An 18,797-nucleotide genomic window follows, 5' to 3' on the forward strand; every position below is an offset into this window, starting at 1 on the left:
CTTTTTTTCTGACTGTTGAAAATACCAGTACTTACCAATCTCTCAAGATTAAAATATCTGTGCATTTTTTTTTTTACTTTGAATTAGTTACTCTCTTGGTCCTCAAAAGCATGTTGGGTGTTTTACACATCCACACTCCCGCCCATCCCCCACTCCACAAGACTGGATTCTAGGGTCGTTTGAGTGTAAACGACTAACTGTTGAACTGATAAGTGGATGCTTACCAGTTAATGATGTTACACTCAGCAAAGCTGCTCCCCAGGAGCCAGGTGGGCAAGAGATACCTGCTCTACTGCTGGGGAGGAGGCCTCACTGCCACAGAGAAGCCTCCTTCCCAGGAGTCCGGCTGGTAGGGACTGAGGTTCCTACTTCCGGAGAAGCTTCACTGCTAAGCTTTTCATCAGTGTTTCCCAAATGGTGTTCTGCAGAACCCCGGGGTTCCGTGAAGTGAAAATAAGGGTTCTGCAAGAAAATTCCATTATAGTAAGATTTTATTATTGAAAAAAATAATTATTAATATTTTATGCATATTAGTTTTTGAGCTTCATTTTTTGTACACATTAAATGTGATTTTTGTTTCTAAATATGTGAAGTTAACTAAATGTTGATATCATGACCTTGTTTAGCATTTGTTTATTATTATTCTTATTTGTGGTCTACTTTTTCACCTTCATATATAAGACTGTTATTCGGGGATCCGCAAAATTCTTTTGGATTTTAAAAGGGTTCTGTGGCCAAATAAAATTGGGAAACACTGCTTTACATGACAGCCTGCAGTGCAGGAAACTGTGTAACTGTTGAGATTTTCAGCAGTTACACCGTTACCCTATTACACAATTTTTAACATTCCTACTGGATTCTAGCCACCTGAATGCTGAACATAGTATGAACAACAAAGGGAAAGGAATGTATTCCTAAATAGAAAAATAACAAGTGAGATTATTTATAGATAAATTAAATGTATTCAAGTATGTAGAGTCTGATGAAAGTTTGATGGTGAGGTCCCAGAAGACTGGTTTCTATACTACTACAGTGGTTTACAGAGACAAAAAGAGCTTCCTTGTGAAAGGCAGCATATAGGACCGGTGGATGCAGCCCTAAATTGCCTACCTCATAGCCTTCAGTGTCAGAATATGGTAGGGCTGGGGGTAAGAAGAGTAATTGGAGCATAATATGCTCTGGCAGTTCTGTTCAATTCTGCAGAACAGTGCATAGCCAGTCAGATAAAATTAGAGCAGCCCGTTAGCCTTCTCTAAATTACGCAATGGTCAGTATTAGCTCTCAAATAAAAATCTTGGAGGAACAAGTATAGATGAAAGCTCCCTTTAACCTGCCCATACCTCTTTCTGAGCTTGGGCTGTTCCTTGAAGTGCATGCAGCTCAAAGTTCAGGCAAAATGTCAATTGAGAGCAACAAATAGTGGGAAGAAACTGAAGTATGGAGAACTTGTACATCATCTCACTACACCTAATTCCTGATTCTTCTTCCTCGGCAACATAACCAAAATTAGCTCTTTCTTTACTAAACTAGCTGCTAACATTTTTGCATCAATACCTTGGATCATTTCTCACCTGGATTACCTTCCCTTGCCACTCGTATGTTTATAGTGGGGCTTCAAGAACATGTCGCTGGTCTAATAGCAATTTTAATTAAGGCTGTCAAGTGATTCAAAATTAATCAAGATTAATTACATGATTAAAATTAATCATTAATCACATGATTAATCACACTTAATAATAAAGTATAATTTATTTAAATAGTTTGATGTTTTCTAAATTTTTAAAAATACTGATTTAAATTATAGCACAGAATACAGTGTTATGAGTATTTATACTGTAAAAAACAAAAATAGTATTTCCCAATTCACATCATATAAGTACTTTAGTGCATTCTCTTTATTATAAGACTTGAACTTACAAATACAGAATTATACACAAAACCCACTACATTAAAAAATAAAACAATGTAAAACTACAAGTCCATTCAGTCCTATTTTTTTGTTCAGCCAGTTGTTCAGAAAAGCAAGCTTTTTCTATATTTGCAGGAAATAACGCTGCCTGCTTCTTGTTCAGTGTCACCTAAAAGTGAGAATAGATGTTTGTGTGCCACTGTTGTAACCAGTGTTGTAATGTATTTACATGCCAGATGCGCTAAAGATGTCCCTTCATGCTTCAACTACCATGCCAGAGGACACACATCCATGTTGATGACAGGTTCTGCTCAATAATAATCCAAAGTAAAGTGGATTGATGCATGTTAATTTTTATCATCCAAGTCAGATATCACCAGCAGAAGGTTAATTTTTATTTATTTATTTATTTATTTTTTTTTGGTACTTTGGGTTCTTTTGTTTCTACAATGGAGTGTTGCTCTTTTAAGACTTCTGAAACCATGTGCCACACCTCATCTCTCTCAGATTTTGAAAGGGCACTTCAGAATAAACCATGGGTCAAGTGCTGTAGCTGTCTTTAGAAATGTAGTACCTTCTTTGCATTTTGTCAAATCTGCAGCAAAAATGTTCTTAAAATGAACATGTGGCGAGTCATTATCTGAGACAACTGTAACATAAAAGATATGGCATATGTATGGGGGTAAAACAGAGACATACAATTTTCCCTCAAGTTCAGTCACAAATTGTATTAATGCATTATTTTTGTGAGCACCATCAGCATGGATGCATGTCCTCTGGAATGGTTACCAAAGCATGAAGGGGCATACAAAGTATTTAGCATATCTGGCATATAAACACCTTTCAATGCTAGCTTAAAGAAAAATCCCAATGCGAACACCTGTTCTCCCTTTCTGGTCACATTGTAAATAAGAAGTAAGCAGCATTATCTCTCATAAATGTAAACATACTTGTTTGTCTTAATGATTAGCAAAATAAGTAGTACTGTAAGCTCTGTAGAAGTAGTACTGTAAGTAGGACTTGTAAGCTCTAAAGTTTTGCAGTTTGTTTTTGAATGCAGTTATGTAACAAAAAAAATGTACATTTGTAAGTTTCACTTTTCCAATAGGATGCACTATGGTATTTTTATGAGGAGAACTGAAAAATACTAGTTTTGTGTATTATTTTTTCAATGGAAATATTTGTAATAAAAATAAATACAAAGTGAGCATTTTATTTTGTGTTGAGTTGAAGATGCAGAAAAACATCCAAAATATTTAATACATTTCAGTTGGCATTCAATTGTTTAACAGTGTAAACTGGTGACTGATCATGATTGACAGCCCTAACTTAATGCATGGTGTTGTTTTTCTGAGATTAGTTTAGATTAGTGTTAAAATATATATAGTAATTGAACATTAAGATCCTTATAGCAGGGAATGCCAAGGAAAAACACCATCTGTAACAATCAAATTACATTTAACTCTAATGGAACCATGCTGCAAGAGAATGTCTTAGGGCTGCACTAAAACTCAAGAAGGAAATACTCCATTTCCTATATATCTTTGTTTTCGAGGGACTGGTTCTACAACATCATTAGAACCTCTTGAGAATGGGCCCTACGGAAGCAAAATGTCTTTTTAAAAATACAAGTACCCCACAGTCATAATCAGTGGATATATGGTGCTATGTTGGAGATATGGTGCTAACTTTAAACTAGATGTAAGAGAGCGTCCGTATCTCAGCTTTATAGCTGCAACACCCATTGTTGGCAATCATACTGGTTTTGTTAGTGTGTCATGTTCTCAATCACAAATTTTATTAATACATTTTTTAATGATTCCCAGTTTTTGTTCTTTATACTGTAGTTTAAAACTATACCAAGTACAGTGGTTACAAACTGGCCTTCATTTTAAAATTGATATTTTAAACAATTGTTGTGAGTCAAGTTTTCATTGAAATTTAAGACGATGTAGCCTGATTCTAAAAGACTTTTCAGGATAAAATCCAGAACTACACAAAAGGTGTTCTGTTAGTAATGTAATTTTAAATGAAACCAATTGTTTTTTATATTTAGATGAAAAAGCTTTAATTTAAGCATCCTTTTTCATAAAATTGTTGTATTTTATTTTACTATATGAAACTGAGTTTAATTTGTTCTGTGTGCATGTTACTGTATCCTCTATACCAATTATTTATATATGTAGTAAGAATATTTTTTCCTGACTTCAGAAAATGGAAAACCCTGATGAACTGGCAGAACTTATCAACATGAATCTTGCACAGCTTTGCTCTCTTCTTATGGCTCTGTGGGGACAGTTTCTAGAGATCATTACTTTGCAGGAGGAAGTCACAGCATTACTTGCCCAAGAACATCACACTCTGAGGGTAAGTATTGAACCTGACAGTTGGGCATTACATAGAACAAATTCATATCTTTTTAAATTTAATTGATGACCTTTTAATCTGTAAACTGGTAGACTTTGTCAGATGACAAATTCTACTTTTTTCTGCTATACCTGCCTGGTCTACCCATTGTACTCCTCTGTTACGTGTAGGAATTCCTTGCCAGCCATAAATCAAAACATTCAACTTATTGAATGATAGTATTTATAACATCTTGAAGAGAAACGGCTGTTATGGGGAATCTTAGAAGAAAAGAGACAAATAAGAAACAATCCAGGGCATGAGTAACAAGCATCTGCTTTGGGCTTATTTTAAACAAAACAAGTGTTGCTGGTTGGGAGTAAAATACTTTCAAGAATAAGCAAAACTATGAGCAGAGCCTCAAATTAAGGTATTTTCTCCTTCCTCTCTTCAATTATTAAGATTATGTACAAACTTGGAGTTTAGGAGATAGTAGGAGCAGGTAGAAACCTCTTCTGTTTATATCTGATCAGAAAATGGTATCCGTCCTTGCTGATGTTAAACATAAAATATTTGAACTGATGATTTGTAAGTGCAGTATCTTGTACTTGTTTTTAAATACCCTATGATTTTAAATTTTTTTGAATCTTTTTAGTTCTTTGAAAATTACATTTTGATGCACTTACATTAGGTAATTTCAGTCAACTTCATCAGTGTATGCTAAACACCCTGTTAACTATGCTGAGTTATATACATCTACAAAAACATTTTTTTCACTGCCACAACCCTACTGCAGCTTCCACTCCACTATAACATCCCACATAATTTCTATATGCATTACCTCCATATTATTGACAGTGTTGTACTGTTTTACAATAGCTTTTTTATCTATATATTATTATTTCTGTTTGGGATATTATGTGTTTAAAAGAAACTTGTAATGTATACCAATAGAGTCATTTGCTGTTACATGGGTTTGCTTTGGGTTCTCTCTTTTGAAGTTGAGGGATGGCTGCTTTCAAGCTACTTTTGATCTCAGAATCACTTTTGAGCATAAATATTGCTCAAACTTATTTCTTGGGCAGAAAACCAGAGTTTAAATCTTCAAATGTAGCTACAGTAATATACTTCTGTGAGGTATAAACCCAGATTCACAGTCCCAAATCGGGATAGAGGGATTCCATGTTATCCACAATGTAGGGTCCTATGGAGGGATTCACACTTTTGCAGTGTTTCTGAAGTGGCATGACATCTTTGTACTTGAAGGTGATCCTTTTTATAGCTAAAAAGAGCCAAGCTAATCAGGTCTTTTAGAAAGTGACCCACAAGTATTTAAAAATAAATTAAAGTTCCCATATACAGTGAAACTCCGATGGTCTGGCATCTTATGGTCTGGCATTCCTGATGGTCTGGCACCATCAGGAACCCGGAAGTGCTCCGGGCAGCCGGACCATTGGAGCTACTCTGCCCCCAGCTCCCCCGATTCAGCCGCTGCTAAAACTGACCAGCAGCTGAATCGGGGACGCCTAGGGCAGAGCAGTTGGAGTGCTGCTGGGTTAGTCCCGTAGCGCTGCCCCTCGGGGCTGCGGGACCCAACCCAGCAGCACCCCAGCTGTCCCCGATTCAGCCGCTGCTGAAACTGACCAGCGGCTAACTCCAGGAAGCCCGAGGCAGAGCTGCTCTGCCCCGGCTTCCTGGAATCAGCCCCTGATCAGTTTCAGCAGCGGCTGACTTGGATACACCTAGGACAGAGCAGCTGGGGTGCTGCCGGGTTGGTCCAGTAGCGCTGAGGAGTGGCGCTGCGGGACCAACCTGGCAGCACCCCAGCTGCTCTGCCACAGGCGTCCCCAAGAGCAGCTGGGGTGCTGCCGGGTTGGTCTCACAGCGCCGAGGGGCAGCACTACCGGACCAATCCGGCAGCGCTCCAGCTGCTCTGGTGCAGGCGACCCCGATTCAGCCACTGCTGAAACTGACCAGCAGCGGCTGAATCAGGGACGCCTGGGGCAGAGCCGGACTATCAGAAGGGGGAGCTATGAGGGGTCTGGGGTGGCATCCCCCCACCTCACCCCAGACCCCTTATAGCCCCCCTTTCCGATAGTCCGGCAAATCTGATAATCCGGCACCCCCTGGGTCCTAAAGGTGCCGGATTATCGGAAGTTTACTGTACTATGTGCTCTATCCAGACATCAAAGGGTGAAAAGGAAATGCAGGATATAAATAGTACTAAACCTCTCTTTGTCTCTTGACAAACTCAGGTTTTTTGGGTCCAGCTCTTTGGTCACAGTTGGACATGAATTGGGTCAGAGGTTCCCAAACTTTTTGACACGGGGACCAGTAAATCCATTCACGAGCTTTTGGAGGACCGGTAACAATCATTTGCATATTCATTAATCAAATGATAAATATTCAGATAAGTTGTTTCTGGTCCTCCAAAGCCCCCAGTGCCAGCTTTAGCAAAACTTTTGATATGGTCACCCATAATATTCTTGCCAGCAAATTAAGGAATACGGATTGGATAAATGGAGTGTAAGACAGACAGAAAGCTGGTTAGAACAGGGTTTCCCAAACTTTTTACTTTAGTTGAAACCCTTTTTTTCCCATACTGTTTTTTGCAGCCCAAAAATATAAACACGTACAAAACAAACTGAGAAAATATCAGACATATAACATGTCTGGTATTTTCTCATTAGGTAAGTTGTATTATTACTAGATGTATCAGTTCGTACTTTTGAACTGCCTGGCTGGTAAATGTGCTCAGACTGCATGAGTGTGTCTACCAGCCAGACAGTTCACAACTACTCGAGAGGGTGGGGGAGGCACAATAGAATCCCCGGGCCGGACTCACTTGTGCTTTGTGGGGGGGAGAGAGGGAGGGGAAGGGGAGCAGTGCCCCAAGATCTGCATATGGCCGGGTCAGTCCTGCTTCCCGCCTGCCGATTCGCTCCCCCCTGCTGCGCCTCTGGCCAGCCCCACTTCCTCCAGCCCCCTCCCGGACAGCCAGTTCTCCCCCACTTCTCCTCCCAATCTCCCTTGGCCAGCCCCACTGCCCACGTCCAGCCCTACTTCCGGCGGCTCCTTCACCACCACCCCCATCTTCCCCGGCCAGCTCCCTACCCCCGACCTCATGCACCCCACCAGCTCTGCTTCCGCCGGCCCCCCAATCTCTCCCAGACAGTCCCAGGCAAGCCATGCTTCCAGCGGCCGCTTCTCCCCTACTCCTTCTCCTGATCTCCTAGCCAGCTGCCTGCCACCCGGCCAGCTCTGCTTCCGCCGGCTGCCCGTCCCCCAATCTCCCTAGCCCACCCCAATTTTCCCGTCCGGTGCTGCTTCCGATGGCTGGCTGTCCCCGCTCCTTCCCCACCACCCCCCGACCTCTCCTAGCTACGCCTCTGCCGGGAGCCGGAACATCCGGCTGCAGACTCTGCCCAGGCTGGCCGAGGCCTTGGGGGACCCGGCGCCACACAGGCAGTCCGGGAGCCTGAAACACCCTGGCAACCACGCTGAGGCCCGGTATTTTTTTCCTGTGGCCTGGTACCAGGCCACAGCCCATAGTTTGGGAAATGCTGAATTGGGTAATATACCATCAATTGAGAAACCCTCCTGGAACTAACTTATAGGATGGCAGTTACATGGATTTTTTTAAATTTGTAGAGCACTAGCTTGCAAAGGTAATTTGTTTTTTTACTGTTTTCTATACCAGAAGATTAAAAAACACGTATCTTTTAATGAAAAATAAGAAAAAAATCAATGTCTACTTAATTGACCCATATAGGTTGGCTGTAGGAGTGAGTAGAAAACTCTCGTCCATATAGTAGTCCACAGAAGACACTCTGTTGTTCACATATCATTGGAACTGCAGCCAATCCTAGAGTTCAGGGGACCTAAAATAAAAAGGGAATGGTAAATTTATGAATATTGATTTCAAAGAATGTTTGACTGTCTACTTGGAACCTAATTCTGTGACTCACCCTATAGCACTTTAGGTTATGCACTAAATACTAGTATGAGTCTTTATGCTCTGGGAATCCAGGAGAACTTCTTGTGCAGAACTTGCAGTGAAAAGTGTTCTCACTTGTGATATGGTCTGTTCATATCCAGTGGTGCACCTTTTTTGGTTTCAGGTTGCTAATAATTGTAGTTGTGATAAGAGAGATCCTGTTTTTTGTCTCTTAGCCACAAAGTCTTTTGCACTTTTATTGCAAGAAATTGGTAGATTGCTTAATAACATGTTCTATTTAATGTTTCTTATTTGCTGATTGTACCATTCTCATATAGACCATCCCTTTTGCAAAGCATCACCTCTCCCTATGACAGGGGTGAACATAAGAACGGCCGTACTGGGTCAGACCAAAGGTCCATCCAGCCCAGTACCCTGTCTGTCGACAGCGGCCAATGCCAGGTGTCCCAGAGAGAGTGAATCGAACAGGTAATGATTAAGCGATCTTTCTCCTGCCATCCATGTCCACCCTCTGACAAACAGAGGCTAGGGACACCATTCCTTACCCATACTGGCTAATAGCCCTTAACCTTCATGAATTTATCTAGTTTTCTTTTAAACCCTGTTATAGTCCTAGCCTTCACAACCTCCTCAGGCAAGGAGTTCCACAGATTGACTGCGCTGTGTGAAGAAGAACTCCTTTGTATTGTTTTAAACCTGCTACCCATTAGTTTCATTTGGTGGCCCCTAGTTCTTATATTATGGGAACAAGTAAATAGCTTTTCCTTATTCACTTTCTCCACATCACTCATGATTTTATATACCTCTATCATATCCTCCTTTAGTCTTCCCTTTTCCAAGCTGAAAAGTCCCAGTCTCTTTAATCTCTTCTCATATGGGACCTGTTCCAAACCCCTAATCATTTTAGTTGTCCTTCTCTGACCCTTTTCTAATGCCAGTATATCTTTTTTGAGATGAGGAGACCACATCTGTATGCAGTATTCAAGATATGGGCGTACCATGAATTTATATAAGGGCGATAAGATATTCTCCATCTTATTCTCTTTTCCTTTTTTAATGATTTCTGAGATCCTGTTTGCTTTTTTGACTGATACTGCACACTGCGTGGACATCTTCAGAGAACTATCCATCATGACTCCAAGATCTCTTTCCTGATTAGTTGTAGCTAAATTAGTCCCCATCGTATTATATGTATAGTTGGAGTTATTTTTTCTAATGTGCATTACTTTACATTTATCCATGTTAAATTTAATTTGCCATTTTGTTGCCCAGTCACTTAGTTTGGTGAGATCTTTTTGAAGTTCTTCACAGTCTGCTTTGGTCTTAACTACCTTGAACAGTTTAGTTCCGTCTGCAAACTTTGCCACCTCACGGTTTACCACATTCTCCAGATCTTTTATCAATAAGTTAAATAGGATTGGTCCTAGGACTGACCTTTGGGGAACGCCACTAGTTACCCCTCTCCATTCTGAAAATTTACCATTTATTCCTACCTGTCTTTTAACCAGTTCTCAGTCCAAGAATCTTTCCTCTTATCCCATGACATCTTAATTTACATAAGAGCCTTTGGTGAGGGACCTTGTCAAAGGCTTTCTGGAAATCTAAGTACACTATATCTACTGGATCCCCCTTGTCCACAAGTTTGTTGACCCCTTCAAAGAACTCTAATAGATTAGTAAGACATAATTTTCCTTTACAGAAACCATGTTGATTGTTGCCCAGCAAATTATGTTCTTCTATGTGTCTGACAATTTTATTCTTTACTGTTGTTTCAACTAATTTGCCCGGTACTGACGTTAGATTTACCGGTCTGTAATTGCCGGGATTGCCTCTAGAGCCCTTTTTAAATATTGGCGTTACATTAGCTGTCTTCCAGTCATTGGGTACAGAAGCTGATTTAAAGAATAGGTTACAAACCATAATTAATAGTTCCGCAATTTCACATTTGAGTTCTTTCAGAACTCTTGGGTGAATGCCATCTTGTCCCGGTGACTTGTTACTGTTAAGTTTATCAATTAATTCCAAAACCTCCTCTAATGACACTTCAATCTGTGACAAGTCCTCAAATTTGTCACCTACAAAGGACTGGTCAGGTTTGAGAATCTCCCTAACATCCTCAGTCATGAAGACTGAAGCAAAGAATTAATTTAGTTTCTCCTCAATGACTTCATTGTCTTTAAGTGCTCCTTTTGTATCTCAATCATCCAGGGGCTCCACTGGTTGTGTAGCAGGCTTCTTACTCCTGATGTACTTAAAAAACCATTTTATCACATTTTGAGGTTTTGGCTAGCTGTTCTTCAAAGTCCTTTTTGGCTTTTCTTATTACATTTTACACTTAATTTGGTAGTGTTTATGCTCCTTTCTATTTACCTCACTAGGATTTGACTTCCACTTTTTATAAGATGTCTTTTTATCTCTCACTGCTTCTTTTACGTAGTTGTTAAGCCATGGTGACTCTCTTTAGTTCTTCTACTATGTTTTTTAATTTGGGGTATACTTTTAAGTTGGGCCTCTATTATGGTGTCTTTGAAAAGTGTCCATGCAGCTTGCAGGGATTTTACTTTAGTCACTGTACTTTTTAATTTCTGTTTAACTAACTTCCTCATTTTTGCATAGTTCCCCTTTTTGAAATTAAATGCCACATTGTTGGGCTGCGGAGGTGTTCTTCCCACCACAGGAATGTTAAATGTTGTTATATTATGGTCACTATTTCCAAGCAGTCTTGTGTAAAATTTTTGAAGTAGCACTGGGCCACCCAGGAAGGGGTGGGGCGGGGCTACCCCATCCCAAGACCATGATTGGTCTGGGGGTTAGGAAGCCCCTTAGCCCCCCCCTTCCCACTAGGCACCCATGCCCTGGAAGAGGCTTGGCACGCTCCCCCACCCCCAGGCTAATCAGGTCCTGAGGGCAGTGGATTACGGTGAAGCTTCCTTCCCACACGGCCAGGGCAGAGCGAAAGAAGCTTCACGCAGCTCCCACACCCTAATTGGCCTTGGGGGGTGAGCTCTCAAAGCCTCCTCCGCTCTCCCCTCTGCCGTGCGAGCAGCACGTGGCACTGCTCCTGGCAGGGTGGGAGGAGGCTTCATGCGCTCCCTCTCTGCGTGCTACTCGCAGGACAGGGGCAGAGCAGAAAAGGCTTTGGGCACTCCCCCCGTCCCCAGGCCCTAATTGGCCTGGTGGTGAGGGAGCAGCTGGGCCTCCGTGGGCCGGATCCATCCGTTTGGTGGGCCAAATCCAGCCCGTGGAGGTCCTTTTGCCCACCCCAGCCCTAAGATAAACATGTATTATGCTGAGTGACTTTCCTTGCTCTGGATTTTGTGTAGTGTTTATCAGAGACATTTGGGTCTGTTAGTTATGGTCATTGTATGTCTTGATATTGTAGTGTAAATATTTCTGAAGCAGTTGTGCTGAATTTTTGTTATTGGAGACATTCAGCATATCATGCAATTACAGATTTTGATTGCTGTGTTACAAAAATAACTACAGTATTGCTGAAAGAGAGTTTGTGTACATAGTTACAAAATATATCCAATAAGGTTTTTGATTAGGTTATGTGAAAAAATTATTTAAAATTAGAGAATGTTATTTCTAGTATGTAAACATTTTGTAATGAAAAATGTTTGTTCTATAATGCCATCTTCTGGGAGCCCTGAACATATTATCCTTAAACTATTTCTTCCAGCTTGATATCCCTATTAAAAATATAATGAAATTAAGTATCTCACATTGTTTGCCTGCTCATCTCTGGACAACAATGAGGTCTCCTCAATAATATATTTTTCTAAAAGATCCCTCCTTTTTGTCTGTTTTTATTTCTTATTGATGAACCATAAAACAGTTTTGGGGGCCTTCAAGCTAGAGGATTTGTAACAGGATATAGAGCCTTTCACAGCCAAGTCTTTTTTATGAAACCACCCCAAGTTGGTAATGATAGAAAGTAATTGCCACCTGCTGGTTGGTAGATGTATATTGCACCTCTGGTATTGACATACTTGACTAACTTGCCAACAACTGTCTATATTATAGCTATTCCATTGTATACGGAAACCTGTTTAGAGCTGTTAAACCAACTCCTTTCAAAAGTATTAAAATTCATTTACTAAACAGTTGTTTAAGTTGTCACAGCTCTGTCAGTCCCAGGATATTAGAAAGACAAGGTGGATGAGGTAATATCTTTTATTGAAGGGGTTCCCAAACTTTTTGACATGGGGACCAGTAAATCCATTCACAAGCTTTTGGAGGACCGGTAACATTCATTTGCATATTCATTGAGCAAATGCTAAATATTCAAATAAGTTATTTCTGGTCCTCCCAAAGCCCCCAGTGCCAGCTTTAGCAAAGCTTTTGATACGGTCACCCACAATATTCTTGCCAGCAAGTTAAGGGAATATGGATTGGATAAATGGCTTTGTAAGATGGCTAGAAAGCTGGCTAGACCAGGGTTTTCCAAACTTTTTACTTTAGTTGGAACACAGTTTTTTTTTCAGTACTGTTTTTTGTAGCCTAAAAATATAAATGCATATATAAAAGGAATTAAAAATGAATAAATTTTCAGTGTTTTGCCTGGCTGCAGGACTTGGGGGACCCAGTGCTGCATGGGCATTTCAGGAGCTAGGAGCAGATTGGGGGTAGAGTATCTGGCTAGGAGTGAGGGTATGGAGGGGTAGGGTTGCCAGGTGTCCAGTTTTGTACCGGATAGTCCGGTATTTGAGGGGTCTGTTCTGGAAACAAATTGAGAAAATATTGGACATATAAAATGTCCAGTATTTTCTAATTAGCTAAGTTTTATTATTATTAGGTGTATCAGTCCGTAGGTGTGAACTGCCCGGCTGGTAGATGTGCTCATGCTGCATGAGTGTGTCTACCAGGCAGGCAGTTCGCAACTACTCAAGAGAGGGTATGCGTGGGGGGTGGCAAAATGGAATCCCTGGGACTGGACTTACTTGTGTGCCCGGGTCTGATGTGCCCGGATCAGTCCTGCTTCCCATCGGCCGATTCACTCCCCTGCCCCCGCTTCTCCTCCCGATCTCCCCAGGCCAGCCCCGCTGCCCTCGTCCAGCCCTGCTTTTGATGGCTGGTTCTCCTGTCCTCCTCCTCGTGATCTCCCCCATCCAGCCCCCCTTTTCCCGTCCCCTGGCCAGCCCGCTGCCCCCATCCAGCCCTGCTTCTGGAGGCTGATTCTCCAGTCCTCCTCCTCCTGATCTCTGCCAGCCAGTCCCCCTGGCCAGCCCTGCTTCCGCTGCCCTCCCACCCCGATCTCCGCAGGACAGCCCTGCTGCCCCCCAACCCTGCTTCTGCCATCCGATTTCCCCCCCACACACACATCCACCTCCTCCCAGCCCGCCCCGCTCTGCCCAGCCCCGCCCCACTCCCCTCCCAGCAGCCATGTTGAGGCTCAGTATTTTTTCCCCCGGCTGGTAGTTTGGGAAACGCTGTTTTATTGGATCAACTTCTGTTGGTGAAAGACACAAGCTTTTAAACTTTTATATAGAGCTCTTCTTCAGGCCTGGAAAATGTATTGTGAGTGCCACAGCTAAATACAAGGTAGAATAGATTGTTCAGTCTTAGTTAATAGATATTATGAGAGCATTCAAGGTCAAGTGGTCTGTTAACATGTCTCTAGGTATAGGGGACAAAAAAGGGTGCGTGCGGGATTTTGTGGGTAATATTGTTATCATAAGCTATGAATCCAGTGTCTTTATTCAGTCCATGATTTTTTGTGTCTAGCAAAGTTATGAATTTAAGCTTCCAGGTGTTGGGTAGGTTTCGTTTTGAGGATGAGGACTGAGAGGCCAGATATGCTTTGGGGGAAAGTGTTTACCGTGAGGTAATTTGGTGTTTGTCATTTATCATTTTTCTGTGAGAGTGAATTCAAGAGTGTATTGATTATCTTGTTTCACCCACATAGCTGTTTTTGAAACATTTAGAGCATTGTTTTGTACCTTTTGAGATGAATTTGTAGGACGCATCATAAGGTCATTGATGGATTTCATTTATATCATTACATCAATGATAAATCCCTAAGTACCACCATCCATCAAAATGATGTCGCTGCATTCTTCAAATATCTTCAAGGCAATGGACAACTCTCAGCCATCTCAAACACATTGCCAAACTCATCTATTTCATTCTTTTCCACAACAGTTTTATATTCAACAACAAACCTTTTATCCAAATCATAGGAACAAGCAAGAGAATTAGGATGGCTTATAAAATTTGCAGATGACACCAAGCTGGGCTGGGTTGTAAGTGTTTTAGAGGATAAGGTCATGCAGAGGAGGAGCGCATGAAGCCTCCTCCCACCCTGCCAGGAGCAGTGCCACGTGCTGCTCGCAGGGCAGGGGGGAGAGCGAACAAATGCAAAGTACAGTAAACTTCCGATAATCCATCACCTTTAGGACCCAGGGGCTGCCGGATTATCAGATATGCCGGACTATCGGAAGAGGGGGCTATGAAGGGTCTGGGATGGTGTGGGGGGATGCCACCCCAGACCCCTCATAGCCCCCCCTTCTGACAGTTCAGTTCTGCCCCAGGCATCCCCGATTCAGCCACTGCTGGTCAGTTTCAGCAGCAGCTGAATTGGGGATGCCTGCGGCAGAGCAGCTGGGGTGCTTCCGGGTTGGTCCGGTAGCGCCGCTCCTTGGTGCTGCAAGACCAACCCGGCAGCACCCCAGCTGCTTCGCCCTAGCTGTCCCCAATTCAGCCGCTGCTGAAATTGACCAGAGGCTGACTCCAGGATGCCCGGGACAGTCCTCGGGCTTCCCAGAGTCAGCCGCTGGTCAATTTCAGCAGCGGCTGAATGGGGACAGCTAAGGTACTGCCGGGTTGATCCCGCAGCCTGGAGGGGCAGCGCTATGGGACCTACCAGACAGCACCCCAGCTGCTCTGCCCCTGGCTTCCCCGATTCAGCCGCTGGTCAGTTTCAGCAGCAGCTGAATCAGGGAAGCCAGGGGCAGAGTAGCTCCAATGGTCCGGCTGCCCAGAGCACTTCCGGGTTCCTGATGGTGCCGGGCCATCAGGAGTGCCGGACCATCAGATGCCGGACCGATGGAGTTTTACTGTACTCCACTTAGGAAAGAACAATCAGTTTCACACATTCAGAATGGGAAGTGACTATCTAGGAAGAAGTACTGCAGAAAGGGATGTAGGGGTCATAGTGGATCACAAACTAATAGGGTTGCCAGGTGTCCAATTTTCTACCGGACCGTCCGGTATTTGCACCGTCTGTCCAGTAGAAAAATTCAGAAAATACCGGACAATACCCCCTCCCCGCCAGCTCTGCTTCCCACCCTCCCTCCTCCCGTCTAGCCCCCCAGTCCTCCCCTGCCGGCTCTGCTTCCCGCCCTGCCCACCTCCCGGCCGGTTCTGCCGCCCCTCGCTCCCCTCTCCATCCCCCCGCCCATGACCAAGTGTGTCCGGTTTTTTGGCGGGATCTACCTGGCAACCCTACACGCTGAATATGAGTGAGCAGTGTGACACTTGCACAAAAAGCAAACATGATTCTGGGACAAAATACAGGACTATGTAGCACTTTAAAGACTAACAAGATGGTTTATTAGGTGATGAGCTTTCGTGGGCCAGACCCACTTCCTCAGATCAAATAGTGGAAGAAAATTGTCACAACCATATATACCAAAGGATACAATTAAAAAAAATGAACACATATGAAAAGGACAAATCAAATTTCAGAACAGAAGGGGATGGGGGAGGGGGGAGGTAAATGTCTGTGAGCTAATGATATTAGAGGTGATAATTGGGAAAGCTATCTTTGTAATGGGTAAGATAATTAGATTCTTTATTCAGACTCAGGTGTAAAGGGTCGAATTTAAGCATGAATAACAGTTCAGAGGATTCTCTTTCAAGTACAGTCTTAAAAGGCTTTTGAAGCAGGATGCAGGTAATTAAGTCGTTGAGACAATGTCCTTTCTGGTTGAAATGGCAAGAAACTGTTTTTTCTTTGTGATCTTGTCTAATATCTGTTTTGTGGGCATTGATCCTTTGGCGAAGTGTCTGTCAGCCGACGGTCAGGGCAGTGAGTCCCTTATGACCGGCTGAAGTTCTTTTAAATTGTGCTTGGTTCTGTTACAGCAACTGAAGGAGTCAGGTTAAAGCTTAAACAGTTACTATTTTATTGTTACAGGGTAAATTTAGCTGTTAAATGCTACTACTGTGTTACAGATAACACAGACACTACAAAGGACAGGACAGAAATTACACTAATAAGTTACTTACAGGTACCATGAAACCCTTTGGTTCTCTGAGCTCTTATTAAATGCATGCAAAATAGACACATAGCAGGTATATATTCTCACCCCTGCGTTCCAGACTTGGCGTGGCCAGCGTCTTTCTCTCAATCCCTCGGGAAGAAGTAGGGCGAGGTTGGGCGTCCCACAGACCTCGGGAGACAATCAACACCTGCCAGCAGGTATAGATGATTGGAGCTCAAATGGGGTGGGCTGCTGAACCTCTTTTATACCCCTTGGGTCATGTAGGCTTCTTCCTGGTCTCAAGTGGCCAATTAGGAAAAATGGCTTTGAACGCCAAGTTTCCCACGAAGGGTGCAAAGCATAATTTACACCTGGGAAAATGCAGACAATGGGCACCTCTGGTATGTGATGGGCGAAGATTCCTCTCCTGGGACAGTGCAGGCGTGTCAATTACTGGTACTAGCCATCAGGGCGACGGGAGGCCCCGGGTCGTCAGCTAGCCCATTTACTGTCTGGTTTCTGTTTATGGTAGAGTCAGGGACAGGCAGCAAACCTGTGTTCCCAGGGCATCAAAGGCTGACTGCCTTTCTCTTGCTCTCGGGGGGGGGGGGGGAACAAGATGGGGTTCGTGGAAAAACAAGATGGGGTTTTGCGTCTGGCTACATTCCACCCCCTTGACACGCCTCACTATGTCCCAGAACGCAAGATGGCGGTGATGCCAGCACCCTTTGCCCTCCTTGGAGGAAGCTAAAATCGCCCTATCAGCAGGGTCTGATCAGATAATTTGGATCAAGGGATTGATTAGGATCGCTTCCCAATGCCATATACCAGATTTGTGCAGAGGAGGTAGCAGTGTACACAAAATGCCTAACAATACATAGAAGCATGCAGCAAGCAATTACAACAAGTAAAATGGTTAATATAGTATTTACAATAGAGTGAAGGAAGGGAGTTAACGAAAGTCCTAGGTGTTGGGCTAGACAATCTAGCCATGAGGCTTTACATTTTTAGTTACAGCATGTCTTATCCCATACCGTTTGTTGCCACTTCCCTTGCCTCCCCTCTTGACCTCCCCCCAGAGTTATTTAGAGGATTGTGGTAGTCGCTGTCATTGAACCATACCGGTCCCCATCGAAAGATGTCACTTTGTTTCACCAGTCATTTGGGCTGAGAGGGACAAACTCGATTCCCAGTCCAGTAGAGGAGTCAAGTAAGGTGTTCTGGTACAGCAGTAGCAGTTGGGATGAGGAAGAAGACCATGGCGTGTTGGAGTACCACATCTTATTTCAATAGTCTGTAACTAACAACAGTGGTTGCAAGCACTACAACAGCAAGCGGTATATATATACAAAAAGTTCATGGTGGTTTCCCGGATCCACACCAGCATTGGGAGGGATCCATCCCACTGGAGCACTGTTCAGGGCTATTGCCTCAGTTTCCTGTAATAAAACATAAGGTTTGCCGGTCTTGGATACAATCCAAGCCTCAGTGATGGTTATTGGTGTTAGCCCAGCATCTGCAGTTGTCCAGACTCCTTTTCCCTTATAGGAGTGCAGTACATGGGTTTGTGTTCCCAAACTGGGGTGTTGGGACAAGGGCTATTAAGTGGTTTAGTCCCATGATCGTAGACAACCCTGTTGTCCATCGGGTTGGGTAAGCAAAACCAATTTTTGAAACAATTTTTACTCCAGTTAAAACATACTTCCACCCTTGCTTACTGGTGGGCGGTGGATCAATATAATCTACTTGCCAGGTTGCCCATAGTATTTTTCCATCTCTTAGCCTGGCAAATCATTGCCTTTCTGTTATATGTTTCCTGAGTTCAGCACATAGGGTACAAGCTTGTACCAGATCTCTGGCTTGTTTGTGGGTGATAGGCCACCCCCTGGCATGTGCCTGCCACACCAGCTTATTGCTCTCTGTGTGTCCCAAGGTTTCATGTAGCCAAATGTACAGGCGTTCCCAATCCACCTGGACAGCAAAAATTTGTACTGCTGCATCTGCTAGGTTATTTAGCTATGCAGTCAGGGTGTTATTCTTTTGGACACATGACTTATGCTTGAGGCATGTTGGGTTGCATGCTGGTATAACCATTTCCAATATTCCAATCTCCAAACAGGCTTTCCCCCTATTTCCCAGTTAGTTATCCACTGGATGGCTCCAGCCCATACAGCATAGGAGTTGGTGTAGATGGTACTGGCCCCTGCCTCACAAGCTAATTGATTGCTGCCAGCTCTGCAAGCTGAGCTGTTCCTTCTATGTTTGTGGTCAGGGGTGCAGTGGATGTGTCTGCTGAAACAGCAACAGCCTTCCCTGTCCACTTTCCTTTGAAATAGCCAGGCAGCCTGTATTTACATATAATGTTGAATTTAAAAGC

At 43.2% G+C, this 18,797-nt stretch overlaps 1 protein-coding gene across 10 annotated transcripts in view; it reads left to right on the forward strand.

Annotated features, from left to right (window-relative positions):
- The window catches only part of FAM135A (family with sequence similarity 135 member A), a 151,283-nt gene that overhangs the window by 72,307 nt on the left and 60,179 nt on the right, over positions 1 to 18,797 (forward strand). For 9 of the 10 annotated variants that reach the window (XM_025186756.2, XM_006127228.4, XM_025186759.2 and 6 more), the window contains one exon: positions 4,121 to 4,276. In XM_025186756.2, the coding sequence (XP_025042541.1) occupies positions 4,121 to 4,276 (156 nt within the window). Of the gene's footprint in view, positions 1 to 4,120; positions 4,277 to 8,530; positions 8,682 to 18,797 lie in introns of all 10 variants that reach the window. The other variant, XM_075923712.1, reaches the window with a different exon arrangement.

The sequence above is a fragment of the Pelodiscus sinensis genome, chromosome 3, assembly GCF_049634645.1.
Source record: "Pelodiscus sinensis isolate JC-2024 chromosome 3, ASM4963464v1, whole genome shotgun sequence".
Lineage (NCBI taxonomy): Eukaryota > Metazoa > Chordata > Testudines > Trionychidae > Pelodiscus > Pelodiscus sinensis.